Source organism: Lemur catta, chromosome 4 (genome assembly GCF_020740605.2).
Source record: "Lemur catta isolate mLemCat1 chromosome 4, mLemCat1.pri, whole genome shotgun sequence".
Classification (NCBI taxonomy): Eukaryota; Metazoa; Chordata; class Mammalia; order Primates; family Lemuridae; genus Lemur; species Lemur catta.
In genome coordinates, this window is record NC_059131.1 from 65,765,734 (window position 1) to 65,783,358 (window position 17,625).

Here is a 17,625-nt window from a genome sequence, read left to right on the forward strand (position 1 = left end):
TCATTTGGATTAATTAAGTCTTCTAAGTAAAGTAGCAGCTGATATTATTCTGTATGACTTATTAAAATACCGCATTCAAGCGTATCATTATATTAAAAATTGCTTTTGTTTTTTAAATAGATAAACATTTTGGAATTGCAATTGGCCTGGAATATTTTTTGAATAAGCCAATCATATTTGGAGATTTCATTAAGGCAAGTATGTTGTATTGACGTGACTATACTTGAAGATTATTAAACCATTTACTATTTTTCCAATCCAGGTTCATATTCTATAAGAATTTTGCATGTGTGAAGAATAAAGATCTAGGCCAGTTGTTAACAAACTATGGCCCATGGGCCAAATCTGCCTGCCACCTATTTTTGTAAACAAAGTTCTACGGCGTGCAGCCACACCCATTCATCTGTGCACTATCTGTATGATTGCTTTGGCATTACCACAGCAGAGTACAGTAGTACCAACAGAGATATATCACCTGCAAACCGTAAAATATTTACTATCTGACCCTTTACAGAAAAAGTTTCTTGACCCCTGATCTAGGTACATTCCTTTTGGTAATAGTTTGAATGAGAGAGCCATCAGGTATTGGATTTGGAAGGAAACAGAGAGGTTAATCTCTTAACTCAGGATCTTATTATATATAGTCTATGTAGCTGTTCAGCCTCTGCTTAAATGCTTCCAGTGATAGGAAGCTAATTTTAGTGAACAGAACTGCCCTCTTCATTTCAGGGTAACTCTAATTAATAGCAAAATTTTTCTTGTATTTAATTTCCTTTTTTTTATAAGCTCCTCAAGTCTATCCCCCCAGTAATATCTACATATGGGCCTAATTTTACCTTCTGGGCCTGCCTAGAATAAATCTTCCATCTTACCACCCTATAATGGCAGATAACCATCTTGTTTTACCAAGTTGACACTTATTCAGGTAAAACATTCCCAGTGTCTCCAAGAGGGCAGGGACCATGTCTGTTTTGTTTACCCTAAGTCCCCAGCTTCCTATACAGAGCTAGGTACATAGCAGGCTTCCAACAATGCTGGTTCAACAAATGACCAAATTCATCTTTACATTATATGTATGCAATATCTCACCACTCTGGTAACCCCCTCTAGATGAGTATTACCACCTGGCAAATAAAGAAGATAAATAATTTATTTGTGTGAAATATATCTATTTAAATCCATGTGAATTTTAATGTAGAGATCACTGAAAGTGCAATGTAGCATTTGAAGAAATTAAATGAAATGGATTTTCCAGGTTATGCATGTTATGTATATTCATATATCAGAATTGATCCAACTTGGTTCTTCTCCCCTAAATCATCTTACAGTTTGGAGAGGATAAGTCTGATCGGATTTATGATGATATGCCTGATATGGATAAAATCGCAAATGTTCTACAGGACTATCTTGATGATTATAACCTTGTAAATCCCAAAGAAGTAAAGTTGGTGTTCTTCCAGGATGCTATAGAACACGTTTCAAGGTATAGCGCTATAAGGTGCCCTATTAGGCAACTGATTTAATTTCTCTTGTATTAAAAGGTAAAAAGTTGTATAAAACTCTTTAAACAGATTGCTAGTGGACAAAGGTCTTTTAGCAATTCTCACTACAACTTAAAAGTTATTTTTTAATATATTTTAAATATATATGGCATGAGCTTTCTATGGAATCTTATTTTTGCTAAATATTAATAGATTGCTTTTATTTTTATATGTCCCATCTTGTTATAAAAAGGATCTGAGGTGGTTTAGCGAGATGCATGTATGGTATAACAAGGTTAAGTACATGTACACCTAAAGAAAGAGGTTTAAGATTATAGATTGACTCTGGATTTATCTTGTAAGACTGACTCATACCCACTGCAAGTGTCCTTTGAGGGGCATCCCTGACACATGGGCATCCAGCCTGAATACCTGCAGTCTTTGGGGCACACTTTTTGAAGTGACTAATGTCCCATTAAACAATTCTAAGTGGGGCTATGTGACTTGCAAGCCTAAGTCAGAAAGGCCATTTGTCTTCTGCCTGGCTCTGTGTCTTGGAGCACTTGCCTTGGGAGCCCCATGCTACCACATGAGGAAGTCAGACACCCTGATGTGGCCACGCTGGAAAGATGTGTGGAGAGACCACCTGGAGGTAGGGACCCTTCCAGGATGGGCCAACCTATGCTTCCTGTGGCTTCTGGTGTCAGTCTCATCCTGTCAAGCAGGCATGACCATGGCACTCAGTATAAGTATGAAACCACAAAATGGAGCATCTCCTTTATTGGTCACAACACCTCTCTTTGGCTCAGTATCATAATGTCTTTACAAATAAGGCTCACAGAGTGTTCCACTGGTATGTTTCTGTGCAATAGGCCACTTCTTCCCTGAGCAGCTTCATTTTATCATCTCTCATGGTTCCCGGCAGTTCTCACTGGGGGTCCCTCTTGCAGTTGCAATCAGATGGGCAGCTGGAGTGCCTGGAGCATCCCTGTTTCCAGGTGCTCTCTCTCCTCTCCACCTGTCTCTCCAGCATGGCAGCCTCAGGGTGTCCAGCTCCTCGTGTGGTAACTCAGGGCTCCAAAGGCAAGTGCTCCAAGACAGAGAGCCAGAAAGAAGCCAAAGAGCCCTTCTGACTTAGCCTTGCAAGTCACATAGCATCACTTCTACCACACTCTTTTAGTAAAGGTAGTCATACAGGCCCACCCAAGGTCACAAGAAAAGGACAGAGACTCTATCTCTTGATGGAGTTGAAGAGCAAGTAGGACCAGAAGCATTACTGCAGCCATGTTTTCAACAATACAGTGTGCCACAGAGCGATCAGGTACATCGAGTGGTCCAAAGTCCCCTAGCCAGTGTGAGGCAGGCTAGGGCTCTGTGTCTAACTCACCACAGGTGCCCCCACCCACAATGGGCTCACTCTTTTTCATAACAGCCCTCCAAATATTTGCAGAGCATTCCCAGGCGCCTCTTAGCTTTATCTTTTCCAGGCAAAATTATCCCAGATCTTTCATATTCCCTGTTAGAGATTATTTCCAGCCTTCAACATCCTGAGCACTTTATAATTTTTCAATGTTCCACTTAAAATGTGGTATGCAGATTTGATATCATATTCTGTGGAATAAGCAGTATAAAAGGTAAATGAGAACAGGATTTCCCGTGGTCTACTATCTCAGCAAGATTTTCATGGCTTTGTTTTGTTTTTGTTTTTTTCTCATGTCAACTACATTTTAGTGTTGGTCCTTGTTAAGACTGATAATTAAATCCTAGGATTTTTTCACATAAACCATAAGCAAATAAAGTCTTTCACCTATCCTATATTTCTGCTCTTTAATTAACTCTAATTCAAGATTTATGTTTGTCACAGCTCAAGTGTTACAATATACAATTGTTTGTCCTTGGGTTGTGGAGATGCCACTTGATTCCCATCTGTCCCCCTGGCAGCATACCCTCATACTGTCCCCTAACGACTTTTATTCCCATAGCTCAGGAAGGCCCTAAGCCTGCAAAGAAAAAAATAATGGCATCATTCTGGCCTGAGAAACTTCCTAGAGAATAGACGAGACTTATAGGCAAAGCCAGCTTAATTCTATTTATAATCATTCTTACTTTTGTGAAAGAGAATCGACAGGCCACTCAAGATTTATTTAAAATATTACAGGGGGAAATTAAAAGCCATTTGTAGAATGGCGAAGATTTGGTTTTCAGATACACCAAAGACTTCCGTGTAAATAATGATGTAGATGTGTTCTCTTTTATCCAAGAGAGGATCATTGGTTAGGAATCAGAGAAAACATATTTCTACTTGTTATAAGAGCTTTCAAACACCCACTGATTAGCAATGGAAGGGGCTTCATTATGAATATGAGTTGTGGATTAATTACTAAATGTTCAGTAATAGTAACTTAGCTCATACTACATTTCCACTTGTTGATGACATTTTAGTTTCAAGTTTTTTGTTCTTTGGCATAGTTTAAGTGGGTAAAAGCCTTTCCAAATCAAGGAAGAAAATTTGCTTCAAAGCCTGTGCTTTCAAAGGGCAAATGTACCAGGCAGTTTCTACCTATTACATGCCCCCAAGGTTTTCACCACACTCCAGGGATGGTAGAATGAATCTCTCCATCAAAATATAAGCCACTAATTAGGAGAGTCATCTCTTGCCTACTACATTAGATAAAATGTAATTTGCCTACTACATTAGAGGATTCTTACTGGGGAGTGTTTTTTTAATCCATTTATAAGTAAATTGCCAGATAAAATAACACTGGGAAGCAGAATGGACAAGGCATTTGTTTCCAATAATCTCAGATAGAAATAATCAAACTACTATAATATAAATAATAATGTACATGAAACAAGGAAAGAGTGACACATAAAGTGCAAGATTTTTATAATATTCAATATTTCATCTGCTATAGAACACTTGTGCATTATGAGAAAAAATAAGAAAACATTATTCTCTATCCATTTGACCCTCAATTTTATACCCAAGTGGCCAGCTGAAGAGAAATAAGCAAACAGACCATCTGATGTGTTAAATGTGCATTGTGATAGAGACATAGCAATGAAAATAGTGCCTGTGGGTTATCATTATTCTAGAAAAATAAGTTGGCCAAAGCTTTTGGGAAAGCAGTCAACATACTTTTGTAAAAGGCCAGATAAAGAATATTTTAGACTCTGCAGACTATACTCAACTCTGCCCTTGTAATGTATAAGGAGCCACAGACAGTAAGTGAATGAATGAGTGTGGCCCTGTTTCAATGGAATTTTATTTATAGACACTAATTTCATATGAGTTTCACGTATCATGAAATATTACTCTTCTTTTGATTTTTTTAACCATTTTTTAAAATCTGAAAACCATTCTTAGCCAGTAGGCCATTAAACACACACACACACACACACACACACACACACACACACACACACACACACACAGAGTTAGGGGGCAGGATTTGGCCAACAGACCCTGTTTTAGACAAAGCTAACAAAATGTTAGCAAGGCATTCAGGGTATGGGAATAGCAGACCTGTCTGAGGAGCAGGAGGGGTGTGAAGGTGGAGGAGACAAATTTGAAAGTTTGATTCTTATTTCGGAAGATCCTCAATAATGGCTAAGAGTCTGGGCATTGTCCTGAAGGAACAGTTTTTAAATAAATTCCTGTAGACTCCCTGTTCTGTTCTTACACTGCATAGCTCCTGTCCTCTGCCACCAAAGATGACAATGTATAATAACTAATCCATGTTCTCTGTTTCATAGTCTTCAAGGTCTCCAGAAGTTGGTTATTTGAATGTCGTTAATGTATGAAACACCCTCCATGAGCTATGCACTGTTCTCCTAGAGCACTGTATAGCATCCAGGCCCTCGCATGGGTTACAGTGACCATGTTATACTTTCATAATTTAAAAAATAACAAAACCATTATCATTTTAAAATACTTAAACCTTGTTTTCTCCAATTATCAGCATCATGAATAAACTAGATAGATAGATACATAGACTTTCTATAAAAAAAGAAGAAATTAAACCTGCTCTTAGATTTCCTCCATGATTTCTAATTTCTGCTAACCCAGTCTTAGATTTTAGACAGTGATGATGATAGTTTTTAAAAAATAAAGTTATTTTTACATTTTGTCTCTTCATTCTGAGAAGAATTTATTGACACTATCATTCCCTTTTCCGTTATCTTAACAGTAACCTATAGACTTGACTCTCATATGTACTGCTAACTTTCTACTGACATCCCTTCCTCCTTCTTGGATTTTTAAATTTTATTCATACTTCTGTATATCTTCAAAGAATCTTTTAGAAGGGGTTTGCAGATGATTTACTCTCTGAGGTGTAGCATGGTATTTTTTCCTGTAACCATTGTCTTGTGGACTGTCATCTTATAGAATGGATGTCTACAGCCAGCCTAAAATTGTTTGTTCCTTTGGGGGTAATCTATTATTTCTGCCTTAGATGATCACAATACTTTTCAATTATGTCTAAAATATATATTTCTACTATATATGTTTGTGTGCATGTAATTTTTATATGTTTCCTACAAAATACACGTATTTAGTGTTTGCCTCTCCTCTTTGGTTTTCTTTCCTGATCTTTGGGTCTGTGTGCTTGGTTCCAGTGGTTTCTTCTATGATTTCAGTCACTGTTGTACCAGTTCTATTTCCTCTTGTCTCTCCTTCTGTAATTCCTATTATGTGGCCCCTGGGACCCTATTTATTTCTCCTAGATTTGTCCTCCTCACCTTCAATTTTTTCTCTTGTCATTTAATATCTTTTTTTTTTCTCTGAGTTCAGGGTGTATTCCTTGAGTTTGTCCTCTATTTCACCTGTTCAGTTTTCTACAGTACCCTATTTATGAGACTTATCTTCCACGGAGGTTTTCAGTTTGGTAGATTTTCTATCTTTTTTTTTTCCAGCTTATTATGGGGGTACAAAAGTTCAGGTTACATACGTTGCCCATGTACCGCCCATCCCCCCAAGTCGGAGCTTCAAGTGTGTCCATTCCCCAGACAATGCGCAATGCACTCATCATGTAGTTGTACCCCCATCCCCTCCCCTCACCCCCCATCTCCCTGAGTCAGCACCTTCAAGCGTGGCCATTCCCCAGATGGTGCACAACGCACTCATCATGTAGGCGTACACTCATCCCCTCCCCCCACCCCCCACCTCAGTCTGATATCCAATTGGTGTCATTCCCAAATGTGCATTTAGGTGATGATCAGGGAAACCAATTTGCTGATGAGTACATGTAGTGCTTGTTTTTCCATTCTTGGGATACTTCACTTAATATATTGGAACCCATTATATTAAGATTTTCTATCTTTATCCACTTTTTTCTAAACTCAGATTTTTTTCTCCTACTTTTTAAGTGCTCACTCAGGTATCATGACTGCAGTGCTTTTTAAAATTCTTGTTAGCATGAATCAAAAATTTTCTAAAATTTAGGTCAGGCATGATGGGTCAAGCCTGTAATCCCAGCACTTCTGGAGGCCAAGGCAGGAGGATCATTTGAGACCAGGAGTTCAAAACCCGCCTGGGCAACAGAACAGGCCCCATCTTTAAATTTTTTTTTTTTATTTCTAAAATTTTGTTGGCATCTTGCAGTAAATCCATTTCAAAGCGTTCCGTTGATCTCTCCTTCTGAACTGCAATGTCTTTTCTGAGTTCTTGTATTTTTCTTCTTGCTCATCCTGGTAAATGAAAACCTGGCTTGCCAATATGATGGTTCATATAGATTGTGATCTAGATTGGCCAGAGTCCCCAACAAAATCCTTCACACTTTGACAAAGGAAAAAGAGATTTTACTTTATTCTAAGTTTGTACAACTTGGCCCAGGAGCGAACAGCCTGCAGGGAATGGGAAAGAGATGTGAAAAGGGAAAATCCCAGTGTTACTACTTGCACAGCCCTAGCCTCAGATGTAGCCTTCTCTTCCCCTGCAGGGTCCTGCTCAGTGATGAGGCTCCACAGCCACCAGCGCTGGGGCAGGCATTCTGAGCAGAAGCCATATCTGTGAACTCGAAATAAATGTTTCTCTGCTTTGCTTTCTGCAGGATTGCCCGGATGATTCGTCAGGAAAGAGGCAATGCCCTGCTCGTTGGAGTAGGAGGCACAGGAAAGCAGTCTCTCACGAGACTTGCAGCTCATATATGTGGGTACAAATGTTTGCAGATTGAACTCAGCCGGGGATACAATTATGACACTTTCCACGAAGACCTGAGGAAGTTGTACAAAATGGCTGGTGTAGAAGACAAGAATATGGTTTTTCTTTTCACCGACACCCAGGTACATGTTTAAATGGCCCACAGATAAGAACAGCAAATATAAGATGTTACAGTCGGTGTGTGCTTTGAACGGTTTGTAGGATGTAGTTCAGGGAATTGTTCCCTCTGATAACACTTCTCCTGCACCTTGTAAAAGACTTTTATAATATATTTTTATTTTACCAAGTATTGTTTCCCTCTTTAAATTCTAAATAATTAAATATGATCAAAAATTGAGGAAGTGAGAAAGTTTTTAACTTTTCTTTGAGGGAAAGGGCAAAGATAGCAGAAGGTAATAAACTCTTTCTACAGTACATATAAGTACCTATAAGGAAATAATTCTGGCCAGGCGCAGTGGTTCACACCTGTAATCCCAGCACTTTGGGAAGCCAACGTGGAGGATCATTTGAGACCAGGAGCTCAAGACCAGCCTGGGCAACACAGTGATACCCCCATCTCTACAAAAAGTTTTTTTTAAAAATTAGCCATACGTGATGGCTTGCACCTGTAGTCTCAGCTACTCCAGAGCCCGAGGCAGGAGGATCCATTGAGCCCAAAAGTTCAAGGCCGTAGTGAGCTACGATGAAGTCACTGCACTCCAGCCTGGGTGAGGCTGCCAGACCCTGTCTCAAAAAAAAGATAAGAATTTCCTAAAAAATCAATTATGCTTTACCCCAGAAAGGAAAAAAAAAAAATAAGTCCTATGTTTTAGGGTTAAATTAACTTTAAAATTAAAGTAAGATTCCATCTATATCTACAACAGCCATTTTAACTGATCTAAATTAATTCTATAGCAGAGGATTTTCGACATTGATTAAACTTGGATATTTTAAGTTTAGAGAAAATAAACCTTTCTAGAAATTAGCCAAGGGATAAAAAAGTGATAGATTTGAGATATAAATATTTTAAACTTTCTTTTAATTTTTAAAACAGTATAAGCAGGATTAAGTACAAACACAAAATGAGAAAAATATTTTTAACATCTATGACACGCAATGAGTTTATATCTTAGTATGAAGATATTTATTACAAATGAAAAAGGAAAAGACAAGCCAATAGAAGAAATATAAAAGTATATATAAAGAAATGTAAAAATGTTAATAAAATATGAATGAGAAATTCAAAAAGCAAGGGAGCGGTTAAACACCTGAAGAAATATCAACAAAGAAATTTAAGTAAATAAAAATGCCAGTGGTTTGGCCTTGAAAGTTGATAAAGGTTAAAATCCATATATAATATTGGCAAAGGTATGGGGAAAACAGGCCTACTCATCCGTCCCCGGGAGATTATAAATTAGCAAAATCTTTCTGGAAGGTAGGTGGCAATCTGTAGATAAAGCCTTCATATTTCTTTTACATACAATCAGAGCTGTTTACAAAGTTGCATGTATAAGAGTATCTATTGTAATATTTTCAAATAATAATTTGAAAGCCCTTTAATGTCCAGTGAGAGAGAGTCAAATAAGTAAATTCTGGTATAATCACATAATAGAGCACCATGTAAAAAAATTAAAAATTACACTGTAAAAGACATACACATTAATTAATGTGAAAAATGTTTATGATCTGTTGTTGCATCATAACAAGTGTTCACAACATCTACCATATAGGCTCTTGGGTTTAACCTATATCTAAACAAATATGTCACATGTACGATTAGAAAACATCTGGATCATGGGATTGTGAGTGATTTTTATTTTCCTAGTTTTGTTTATCTATAGTTTCTAATTATTCTAAAATTAAAGCATTTCTTATAGTATTTTTAGTATTGCTTTTAAAAATCAAGCAAGCTATGTAAAAAGGCTCCAAGTATTAAAGTTTCAAAGATCAAGTCATACTGTCTTGCTCCACTTTAAACAAACAAAAAGCTATTACACACTTTGAAAGCCCCACTCAATCTCAAATGTTCTATAGTAATGAGGAGTAAACATAACTGTAATAACTAAAATGCATGTATATGTATATATGTACTTATATGTGTATACAAAACTATTACAAATGTGAGAAGAAATTGAGAAAAACAAGATGTTTAAAATAGAGTTTAATTTGCTTTTACTAGCAAATACAAACTAGAAATAAGTATGTTTAGATAACATGAATAAATAATATCATTTAAGCTGCAATTAATAGCTATATTTTATCTTTTACAGAGAAAGTAAATATTTTCTAATACTACTGAAAGTTTATAAAAAATGATTATATATTAGGTTTAAAGAAATTTTTATTAAATTTAAAAAAGCATAAACTGTACTGATAACATTCTTTGCTCATGTTTTAATCAAAAGAGAAATTAATGATGTGTCTCAGGACTTTAAAACACTCAAAGATCAGGAAAATCAAAATCTCTATTTAAAGAATAGGGAAAATGAACTTAATATAAATAAAAATCACTGGAATGCAGCCAAACAGTTCTCAAGGTTAAGTTTATGGATGTGAACCAAAAATTAGAGGCTACACAAATTAGTTTACTTAAAACTTTAGGGGGAAAATGTCACAAGGAAGCATAAAGACAAATAAGAAAAGGAAACAATAAGATAAAATCAGAAATAAATTGGGACAAGGAGAACTAGTGTTTGTTCTTGGGAAAAATTAACAAACGCAAGTATGCCAAGTTAATTCAAGGAAAACAAAAAATTACAAATGAAGAAAATAAAATAACAGATACTTTGTCATGTTTAAATATGTAGTACCCAAACTTCTATGTAACTAATAAGTTAACTGAAAAAAAGGATAAGTGAGAGATTATTTTAAAATATTTGCATCAATTATAACAAAGGATTATTTCATAAGATGTAAGTTACTCATTCAAATTTAAAAGAACATCCCAATATATAAATGATTGCAAAGTTTGGGCAGATCGTTTTAATGGAAAATAATAAATGTGGGATAATATTTGCCCTTTCTAATAATCAAAGACATGCAAAGGAGATTTTCCCAAAGGAAATATATACTCCCCAAGTTAACAAAAATAAATGTTAAAGGTTTCCTTATATATACTTATATGTATGTGTACTATAGAGTTTATTACCTTCTGCTATCTTTGCCTTTTCCCTCAAAGAAAAGTTAAAAACTTGCTCACCTCCTCAACCTTTGATCATACTTATTACTTGGAATTTAAAGAGAGAAACAATATTTGAATTGAGTGAGAAACAGTAAAATCTTCAAAATCCAGAAACTTTTCATGCACTTTAATTGCTAATCTCACGCCTGGGAATTTATTCAAAAAAAATAATCCAACTGGGAAGAAAAGCTATAGGCCTAAAGTTGTTCTTATAATATAAACAAGACTGTAAACCGCCTAAGTCGATGTAAATGTATGGTACATCAGCTCAGTGGTACATCAGCTCCCATATTTATGGTTATGAAAATGATGAGTACAGAACTGTGGATTATTATGATAAAATGGTAATTGAAAGGGGCAGAATATAAAATACTTGCACATAATGACTTGAACCAGATAAAATATGAATGCCTTTTAAGAAACAAAACAGGAAGAAAAAATGAAAAATCAGTGCACTTGCCATGTTAGAATTTTAGAGTGCCATCAAATTTTTAAGATTACCTTTTCTTAAAGATAAAATTAACTTGTGAATTTTAGAATACATATTTGCTTTATAATTTATATGTAATAAATGTAAAACAATTGAGTACGTTATAAAGAGCTCTCTGTTTTCTTCCACAGATTGTAGTGGAGGAGTTCCTGGAAGATATAAATAACATCCTGAACTCAGGTGAAGTGCCTAATTTATTTGAAAAAGATGAACTGGAGTATGTTTTAGCAGCCACCAGACCAAGAGCAAAAGAAGCAGGAATTTCCGAGGGAAATAGAGACGAGGTAGGACATAGTTATATGGCTTTGTAAGCAAAAAGTTGGCTTAACCTTTTATTTAACAGTGCACCTATCCCCTTAAGAAGCCCATGGATAGAATTTTTTTAATATAATTGGTTTGCTTTGTAATTCTATGCATTTTATTTTAAGTGTTTAAAGTGTTACTTCACCAGACTTCCAGAAAGGTCCATGGGAAGCAGAAAACAGAAATCCTACTGCGCCATGGAGGTCACAGTCTTGTCCAAACCGGCCAGCCTCTTTTATTCTTCTTTAAGCACCAGTTTGTTTCACACACCCACAGTGTCCTGCCTGAGGAGGGCTGAATGCACAAGTCTAGTGCTTTGGATGCCCTTGCCTAGCATCAAGCTTGCAACACAAATAAAACAGAAATGGGTTTTCTCTCTCTCTCCCAGGAGCAGTGTCACTGTGGTCCACTTCCATTTCTCCAATTCCATGCTAGATTCCATATGCTAATATTTGTCCACTCCAGCCTTTTCTTTCTGCCCCTTCTTTAACTTTTTGGTTATTCCTTGTCATATCTTTTCTGTGTCCCTTTGTGAGAATTTCTTCTACTGCTAGTTCAGGGATTATAGGTACAGACACTAGTCTACTTCAGCTAATGCAAGTGGAAAGGGATTTATGAGAGGGATAGAGAATCATTCGGAAGGCCGGAGAAAGAGATTCTGAACTGAACTGTTTGGAATGAATATAAAATGCAGAAGCAGAAGTCAATGGTCAAGGAAGCAACTGCCTCTGCCACAACCATTCCTGCTGAACCGAGGAGCCGCTACCCCAGTCAGCATGCCTCTGTTCCGGCTGCCAGCTCCAAAGTCCTGTGTCCTCCGCCACATCCGGAAGTAACTGAAATCAACTGCCACAACCAGAAATAAGACCTTTAAGACCATGCCAGTTCTGCCAGGCCCTACACCTGCAAAAACTGATGCCCTGCAACCTGGCCCTCTCTCCCAGTTGTCCTCTGCCCCAGAGCAAAACCTTATATGAATATCTCTCTCCACTTTATCCAAGGGGTCTCCTCAAATACACTGATGATGGGGATCTAAGTCACATTCAGAACCCTAGTCGCACTGGAGCCCTCAAAATGTTGTTTTTAATCTTTCCAGGCTGTGTGAATGAAAGAAAGGGGTTGGAATGAATGTTGAACAGGCTATTCACATATCTTCTATACTAACAATTTTTTTGATGTCGGTAGCCTCCAATGCATTAGCCAACACTAACTTTTATTCTTGCTTTATCCGTATTTTAAATTGGAAAATATCTTTTTGTCAGGTGTTTCAATACTTTATCAGTAGAGTTCGTCAGAAGCTGCACATTGTTCTCTGCATGAGCCCAGTTGGGGAGGCCTTTCGGTCCCGATGCCGAATGTTTCCATCCCTTGTAAACTGTTGCACCATTGACTGGTTTGTCCAGGTTGGTGACATCTCAGGATATCTCTTTCAGAAGTTGGACTTGCTTGATTTCAAAGGGGTAACACATTGTCTGAAAATAGCACATGGGTACTTGCATCAGCTTTAAAGCCTGCTAGGAATTTGCTCACACAGGGAATGACAATGACAATCATAGAACAAAGACAAAACAGAATTTATAAAGAGGAGACCACTGAATTTAGCCATGTAGTTATCAGTGATCTTGACAACAGCTGTTTCAATTGGTGGTGGAGAAGAGGGTTCAGGAGAGAAGAGAGGAGAGGAATCAGAGACAGTGAGCATAGGCAACTCTTTCGAGGAGTTTTGCCCCAAATGAAAGCAGAGAGATGGGGTGATAAATAGAGGAGCATGTGAGGTCGAGAGAGAAATATTTTTAAATGAGAAACACAAGGATCATGTGTGTATGTACTACGAAAATGATCCAGAAAAGAGAACTATATTGATGACACAGCATACAGAGTTAAGCGTGTCCTTCAGTAAGCAAAAAGGGATGGGATGGGGGTCGTCAGTGAAGGGGCTGACCTTGGCAGGGAGCATGCACAGCTTACCCCTGAGTAGCCGGAGTGGAGGCAGAATATATGAGCATAGATGCAGGTAGGTGGGGAGGTATGAGGGTAAGAGCTCATCAAAGTTGCCTTTGCATTGTTTCTAATTTTTTTTAGTGATGTGGGAAGCAAGGTCATGAGCTGAGAATGAAGAGGAAAGAGGAACTGTTAGCAGTCTGAGGAAGTAGAAAAGGGTGTGAAATATTCACTTAGAAGAGTACAAAACTGATGTATTAGAAAACATAGAAGCATTTCTGGGCTGCATGAAGGAGCTAGTCGTCACAAATGTAAAGTGTGGGCAGTCAGCATGGCTGTGTGTTTTTCTCCGACCATGCTCAACTGCGTAGTTGCAGGCTTGGAGTAACAGAGTTGCTTTTGACTAAGGTTCGGGTGAACTCAAAGAAACAAGAGAGGAGCAAAGGACTTGAGGAGCAAATCACTGTGCAGGACAGTGATTATAATGATGGACCTGAAGTCCCAACTGTAAAATAAACAGAGTCAGGACATGAGGGCCCCATAACACGTATGATCCTATTTATAGAATTCTAAAGACACCCAATCATCCATTCATTCCAGCAACAAACATTTACTGAACAACTCCTATGTGCCTGACAGTGTGTTGGAGACGCGGTGCTCAGCAAATGCAGACCCAGGCCCTCTCAAACAGACAGAGCCTTTTGGTTAATTAAGCATCGTAGGTGTGAGTAGGAGTTAACTAGGTGAAAGGGAAGACTGGCAAGGGAGAGTTCCAGAGAAATCTTTTTTAAAATTATTAAATTATATGTTATTGAAATGACCAACAGATTTTTCCAGACTGTTTCTTTATTTACAGTGGCCCAGAGAAGCACTTCTTTCTGTGTCAAAGACATTTTTCTCAAATGTCGACCCTCAAAATGAAGAACTGAAAGACAAACTTTCCCTCATGTGCGTGAATGTTCACCTGAGCGTCTCCACCATGGCAGAGCGCTACTACACGGAGCTGCGCCGGCACTACTACACAACACCCACCTCCTACCTGGAGCTCATCAATCTCTACCTGTCTATGCTGTCTGAAAAAAGGAAGCAGATTATTTCAGTAAGTTCAATATTACCAATGGAAAAAAAAAACCTTTTTGAAAGGTCTTTGCGCCGTCTTACCTGCCAGAGCCTTCTCCATCCTGACAGGTGCCCTAGACAACCTGCAATAGGACCAAAAAAGTGTCCCATGCTGTTGATCCCAGGGCCTTCCCCTTCCCTGATAATTATGTTGTCCTTCTATCGCTTACATAAGTATCCTTGACTGAGTAGAATGATATGGGCATCACAACAGCATCAAAGTTACGCAGAGAACAGTCAGTCATCTCTGCAGTATTTAATACAGAGGAAAACTTTTTGTTAAGCAATCAAGTTGGTATTTTAGTTGTCTACCAGTTGTGTCAATTGTTCCAATTAAGAGCATTGGGACTTTGGTTACCATTAAGGAATTTAGTGTCAACCAAAAACTATGTACAACCTATGTTCTGCCTTTTGCTACACAACTTTGAGCACATTATATTACTTCTTTAAGCCTTAGTAGAAAATAAGGTTCAGAAATATCTAAATCTACCTCTTCGATCGTTGAGGAATTTAAATGAGATACTGTCCATGAAGCACTATGATATGACACATATGAGGTGCTCAGAAAATAGTGGATGTCATCGTCATCATCATCATCAGGCTATTAACGTGACCTAAAATTTTCAACATTTTAAACACACTGAAAGAGAAGCATTTACAATTTAGGTATTTAAATTTTTTTCAGAGGATTTGTAAGTGGTAAAATGCCTGCCTTGACAGATATTTTTGAAACCTGCCAATGTGAGCCAATCTTTCTGACTCACCTTGAAAAAGAAAGTGCTTCCCAGGTGTCTCCTGTAGCAGATACCAGCCCTTTGATTCTAGTTAAGCATTTTCTGTCACCATGTAGGGTTCAGATCCAGCAACCAGAGCTTGGCACCCAGGACTTCATCTCCCTGGGAGTCCTCAGCCCTGCTGACCCAAGTAAACAAGCCCCCCTAGCTGTGGTCTCCAGGGATTCCTATCTGATCTTGTCCCTCACTCACTCAACATGCTACCACGGAGAATAAAAATAATACAATGCAGTTCCTGCCCTCAGTGAGCCACAGCCCAGTGGAGTCCCAGTGCTGAGGCCAGAGGGCATGGATACAAACGCAGCGTGGTGAATGTCATGGCCATTTCCTGAAGTTGTATTACCTGAAGATTTCCTAGCTTGTAATGCATTCACAATTTGAAATATCGCAAACGGATTTACCAATTCTGTAGCTGTAAAAGCCTAATGAGTAATATTAATAGATGCCAGTAAACCTATAGTTGATAGTACTCATTACAATAGAAATATTCATTGTCTTTTAGGCACGAGATCGGGTGAAGAATGGACTCACCAAGCTATTAGAAACGAATGTACTAGTAGATAAAATGAAATTAGATCTTTCAGCTTTAGAACCTGTCCTTTTAAAAAAATCACAAGATGTTGAAGCCCTGATGGAAAAATTGGCAGTGGATCAAGAAAATGCTGATCAGGTATGCTGCATTACCTGACAGTGTGGGGGAGAAGGCTTAGGGAAGCAATTGATCACTCATATACAATGATATAAGACTGGATTATTTTGGATTATCATATATGTCATTAAAATAATTAAGTGATAGATTTAGAATTGTTTTTAGCAACTTACCAATGCTTTTAAGTTGTAAGCAATCTCCCTTCACTAAATCACCCTGGTTCTGTCCCTGAGAATTGATGAATCCCAATGAGCGGGACAGAGAGAGCTGTGAGAAAAGTACCACCTACAAATATAAAGCAGCTATTCCTCTCCTAAGAAGGAGCTTTAAGTTATAGGATTTTATCTTCATTGTGCTGTCAGCATGGCATGAAATGGACAAAGGAGAGCATGAAATGCAGTCTAGCTAATTCCCTTTCACCTTGGTCTAATCCAAAGAGCAAATATGACTCATTATTACTGGCTTTGTTTTTAAACATGGAAATTCAAATAATGAGGCCACTTAAGCAGCTGTGTTCCAATGGTTAGGTCCGTAATGTTGTGCAAGAAGATGAAGCAATAGCAAAAGTGAAAGCTGAAGAGACCCAAGCAATAGCTGATGATGCTCAAAGAGATCTTGACGAAGCATTACCTGCACTCGACGCCGCCAATAAGGCACTGGATTCCTTAGATAAAGCAGATATATCTGAAATCAGAGTTTTTACAAAGCCCCCAGATATGGTCATGACTGTAATGGAAGCGATCTCCATTCTCTTGAATGCAAAGTGAGTAATTTAGGATCATATATTACCAGAATACCTGTTGGGATTTCTTTACTGGTTTTCTCCATTTTCATTTATATATTCATTCTCTTCTCCATTCTGTTACCGATTCAGTTGGTCATTCAACAAATTGATTCAAGGAGACTTTTTTTTCCCAACATCTATTTTGTGCTAGATGATGAAAGATATGTTTTTCCCTTGAAGACACACACAGGCTAGTGGGGGAGACAGACATAAAAAATAATAATTTCAAGACAATGTGTGAGCTCTATAGTATTGGGAGTGCTAAGAAAGAGTGTCTAAGTCCTTCTGGGGAGGTGAGAGCGGGTTTTTCAGAAGATAATGCTAGTTGAGTTGTGGGACCGTGGGAGCATGAGGAATGAGCTTTGATGCTCATGGAATGGGTTGAGGCTGGGCAGGAGGGCAGTGATTATATCATGAAAGGTCTTGTAAACTGTGATAAACAGTTCAGATTTCATCTTGGAGATAGGTAGTTTTCAAACTTTCTTTGGCAATACAATCCCTTTTGCAATAAAAAATTATGTTACAATGAACCTTTCTAGATAAAACTGAACAAAGGACTCAGAGCAGCCCACCACCACCAGGCCTCCCCACTGACCCTCAAGCTGGCGCCTCAGTAAGGCCCAGGGGCTCTGCAGAGAACAGGTAGAGAGCCCTGGGCAGAGGGAACTAAGAACCATGGAACATTTTTTAGCTAATCAGATTTTCATGATAGAAATACCAATCTGGCAAGAGTTCAGAGGG

At 38.0% G+C, this 17,625-nt stretch overlaps 1 protein-coding gene across 1 annotated transcript in view; it reads left to right on the forward strand.

Moving 5' to 3' along the window:
* The window catches only part of DNAH6 (dynein axonemal heavy chain 6), a 240,745-nt gene that overhangs the window by 154,701 nt on the left and 68,419 nt on the right, over positions 1-17,625 (forward strand). The window contains exons 44-51 of the mRNA XM_045549959.1: positions 121-194; positions 1,329-1,483; positions 7,535-7,766; positions 11,426-11,578; positions 12,860-13,000; positions 14,395-14,637; positions 15,954-16,121; positions 16,628-16,863. Coding sequence (XP_045405915.1) covers positions 121-194; positions 1,329-1,483; positions 7,535-7,766; positions 11,426-11,578; positions 12,860-13,000; positions 14,395-14,637; positions 15,954-16,121; positions 16,628-16,863 — 1,402 coding nt within the window. The remainder of the gene's footprint in view (positions 1-120; positions 195-1,328; positions 1,484-7,534; positions 7,767-11,425; positions 11,579-12,859; positions 13,001-14,394; positions 14,638-15,953; positions 16,122-16,627; positions 16,864-17,625) is intronic.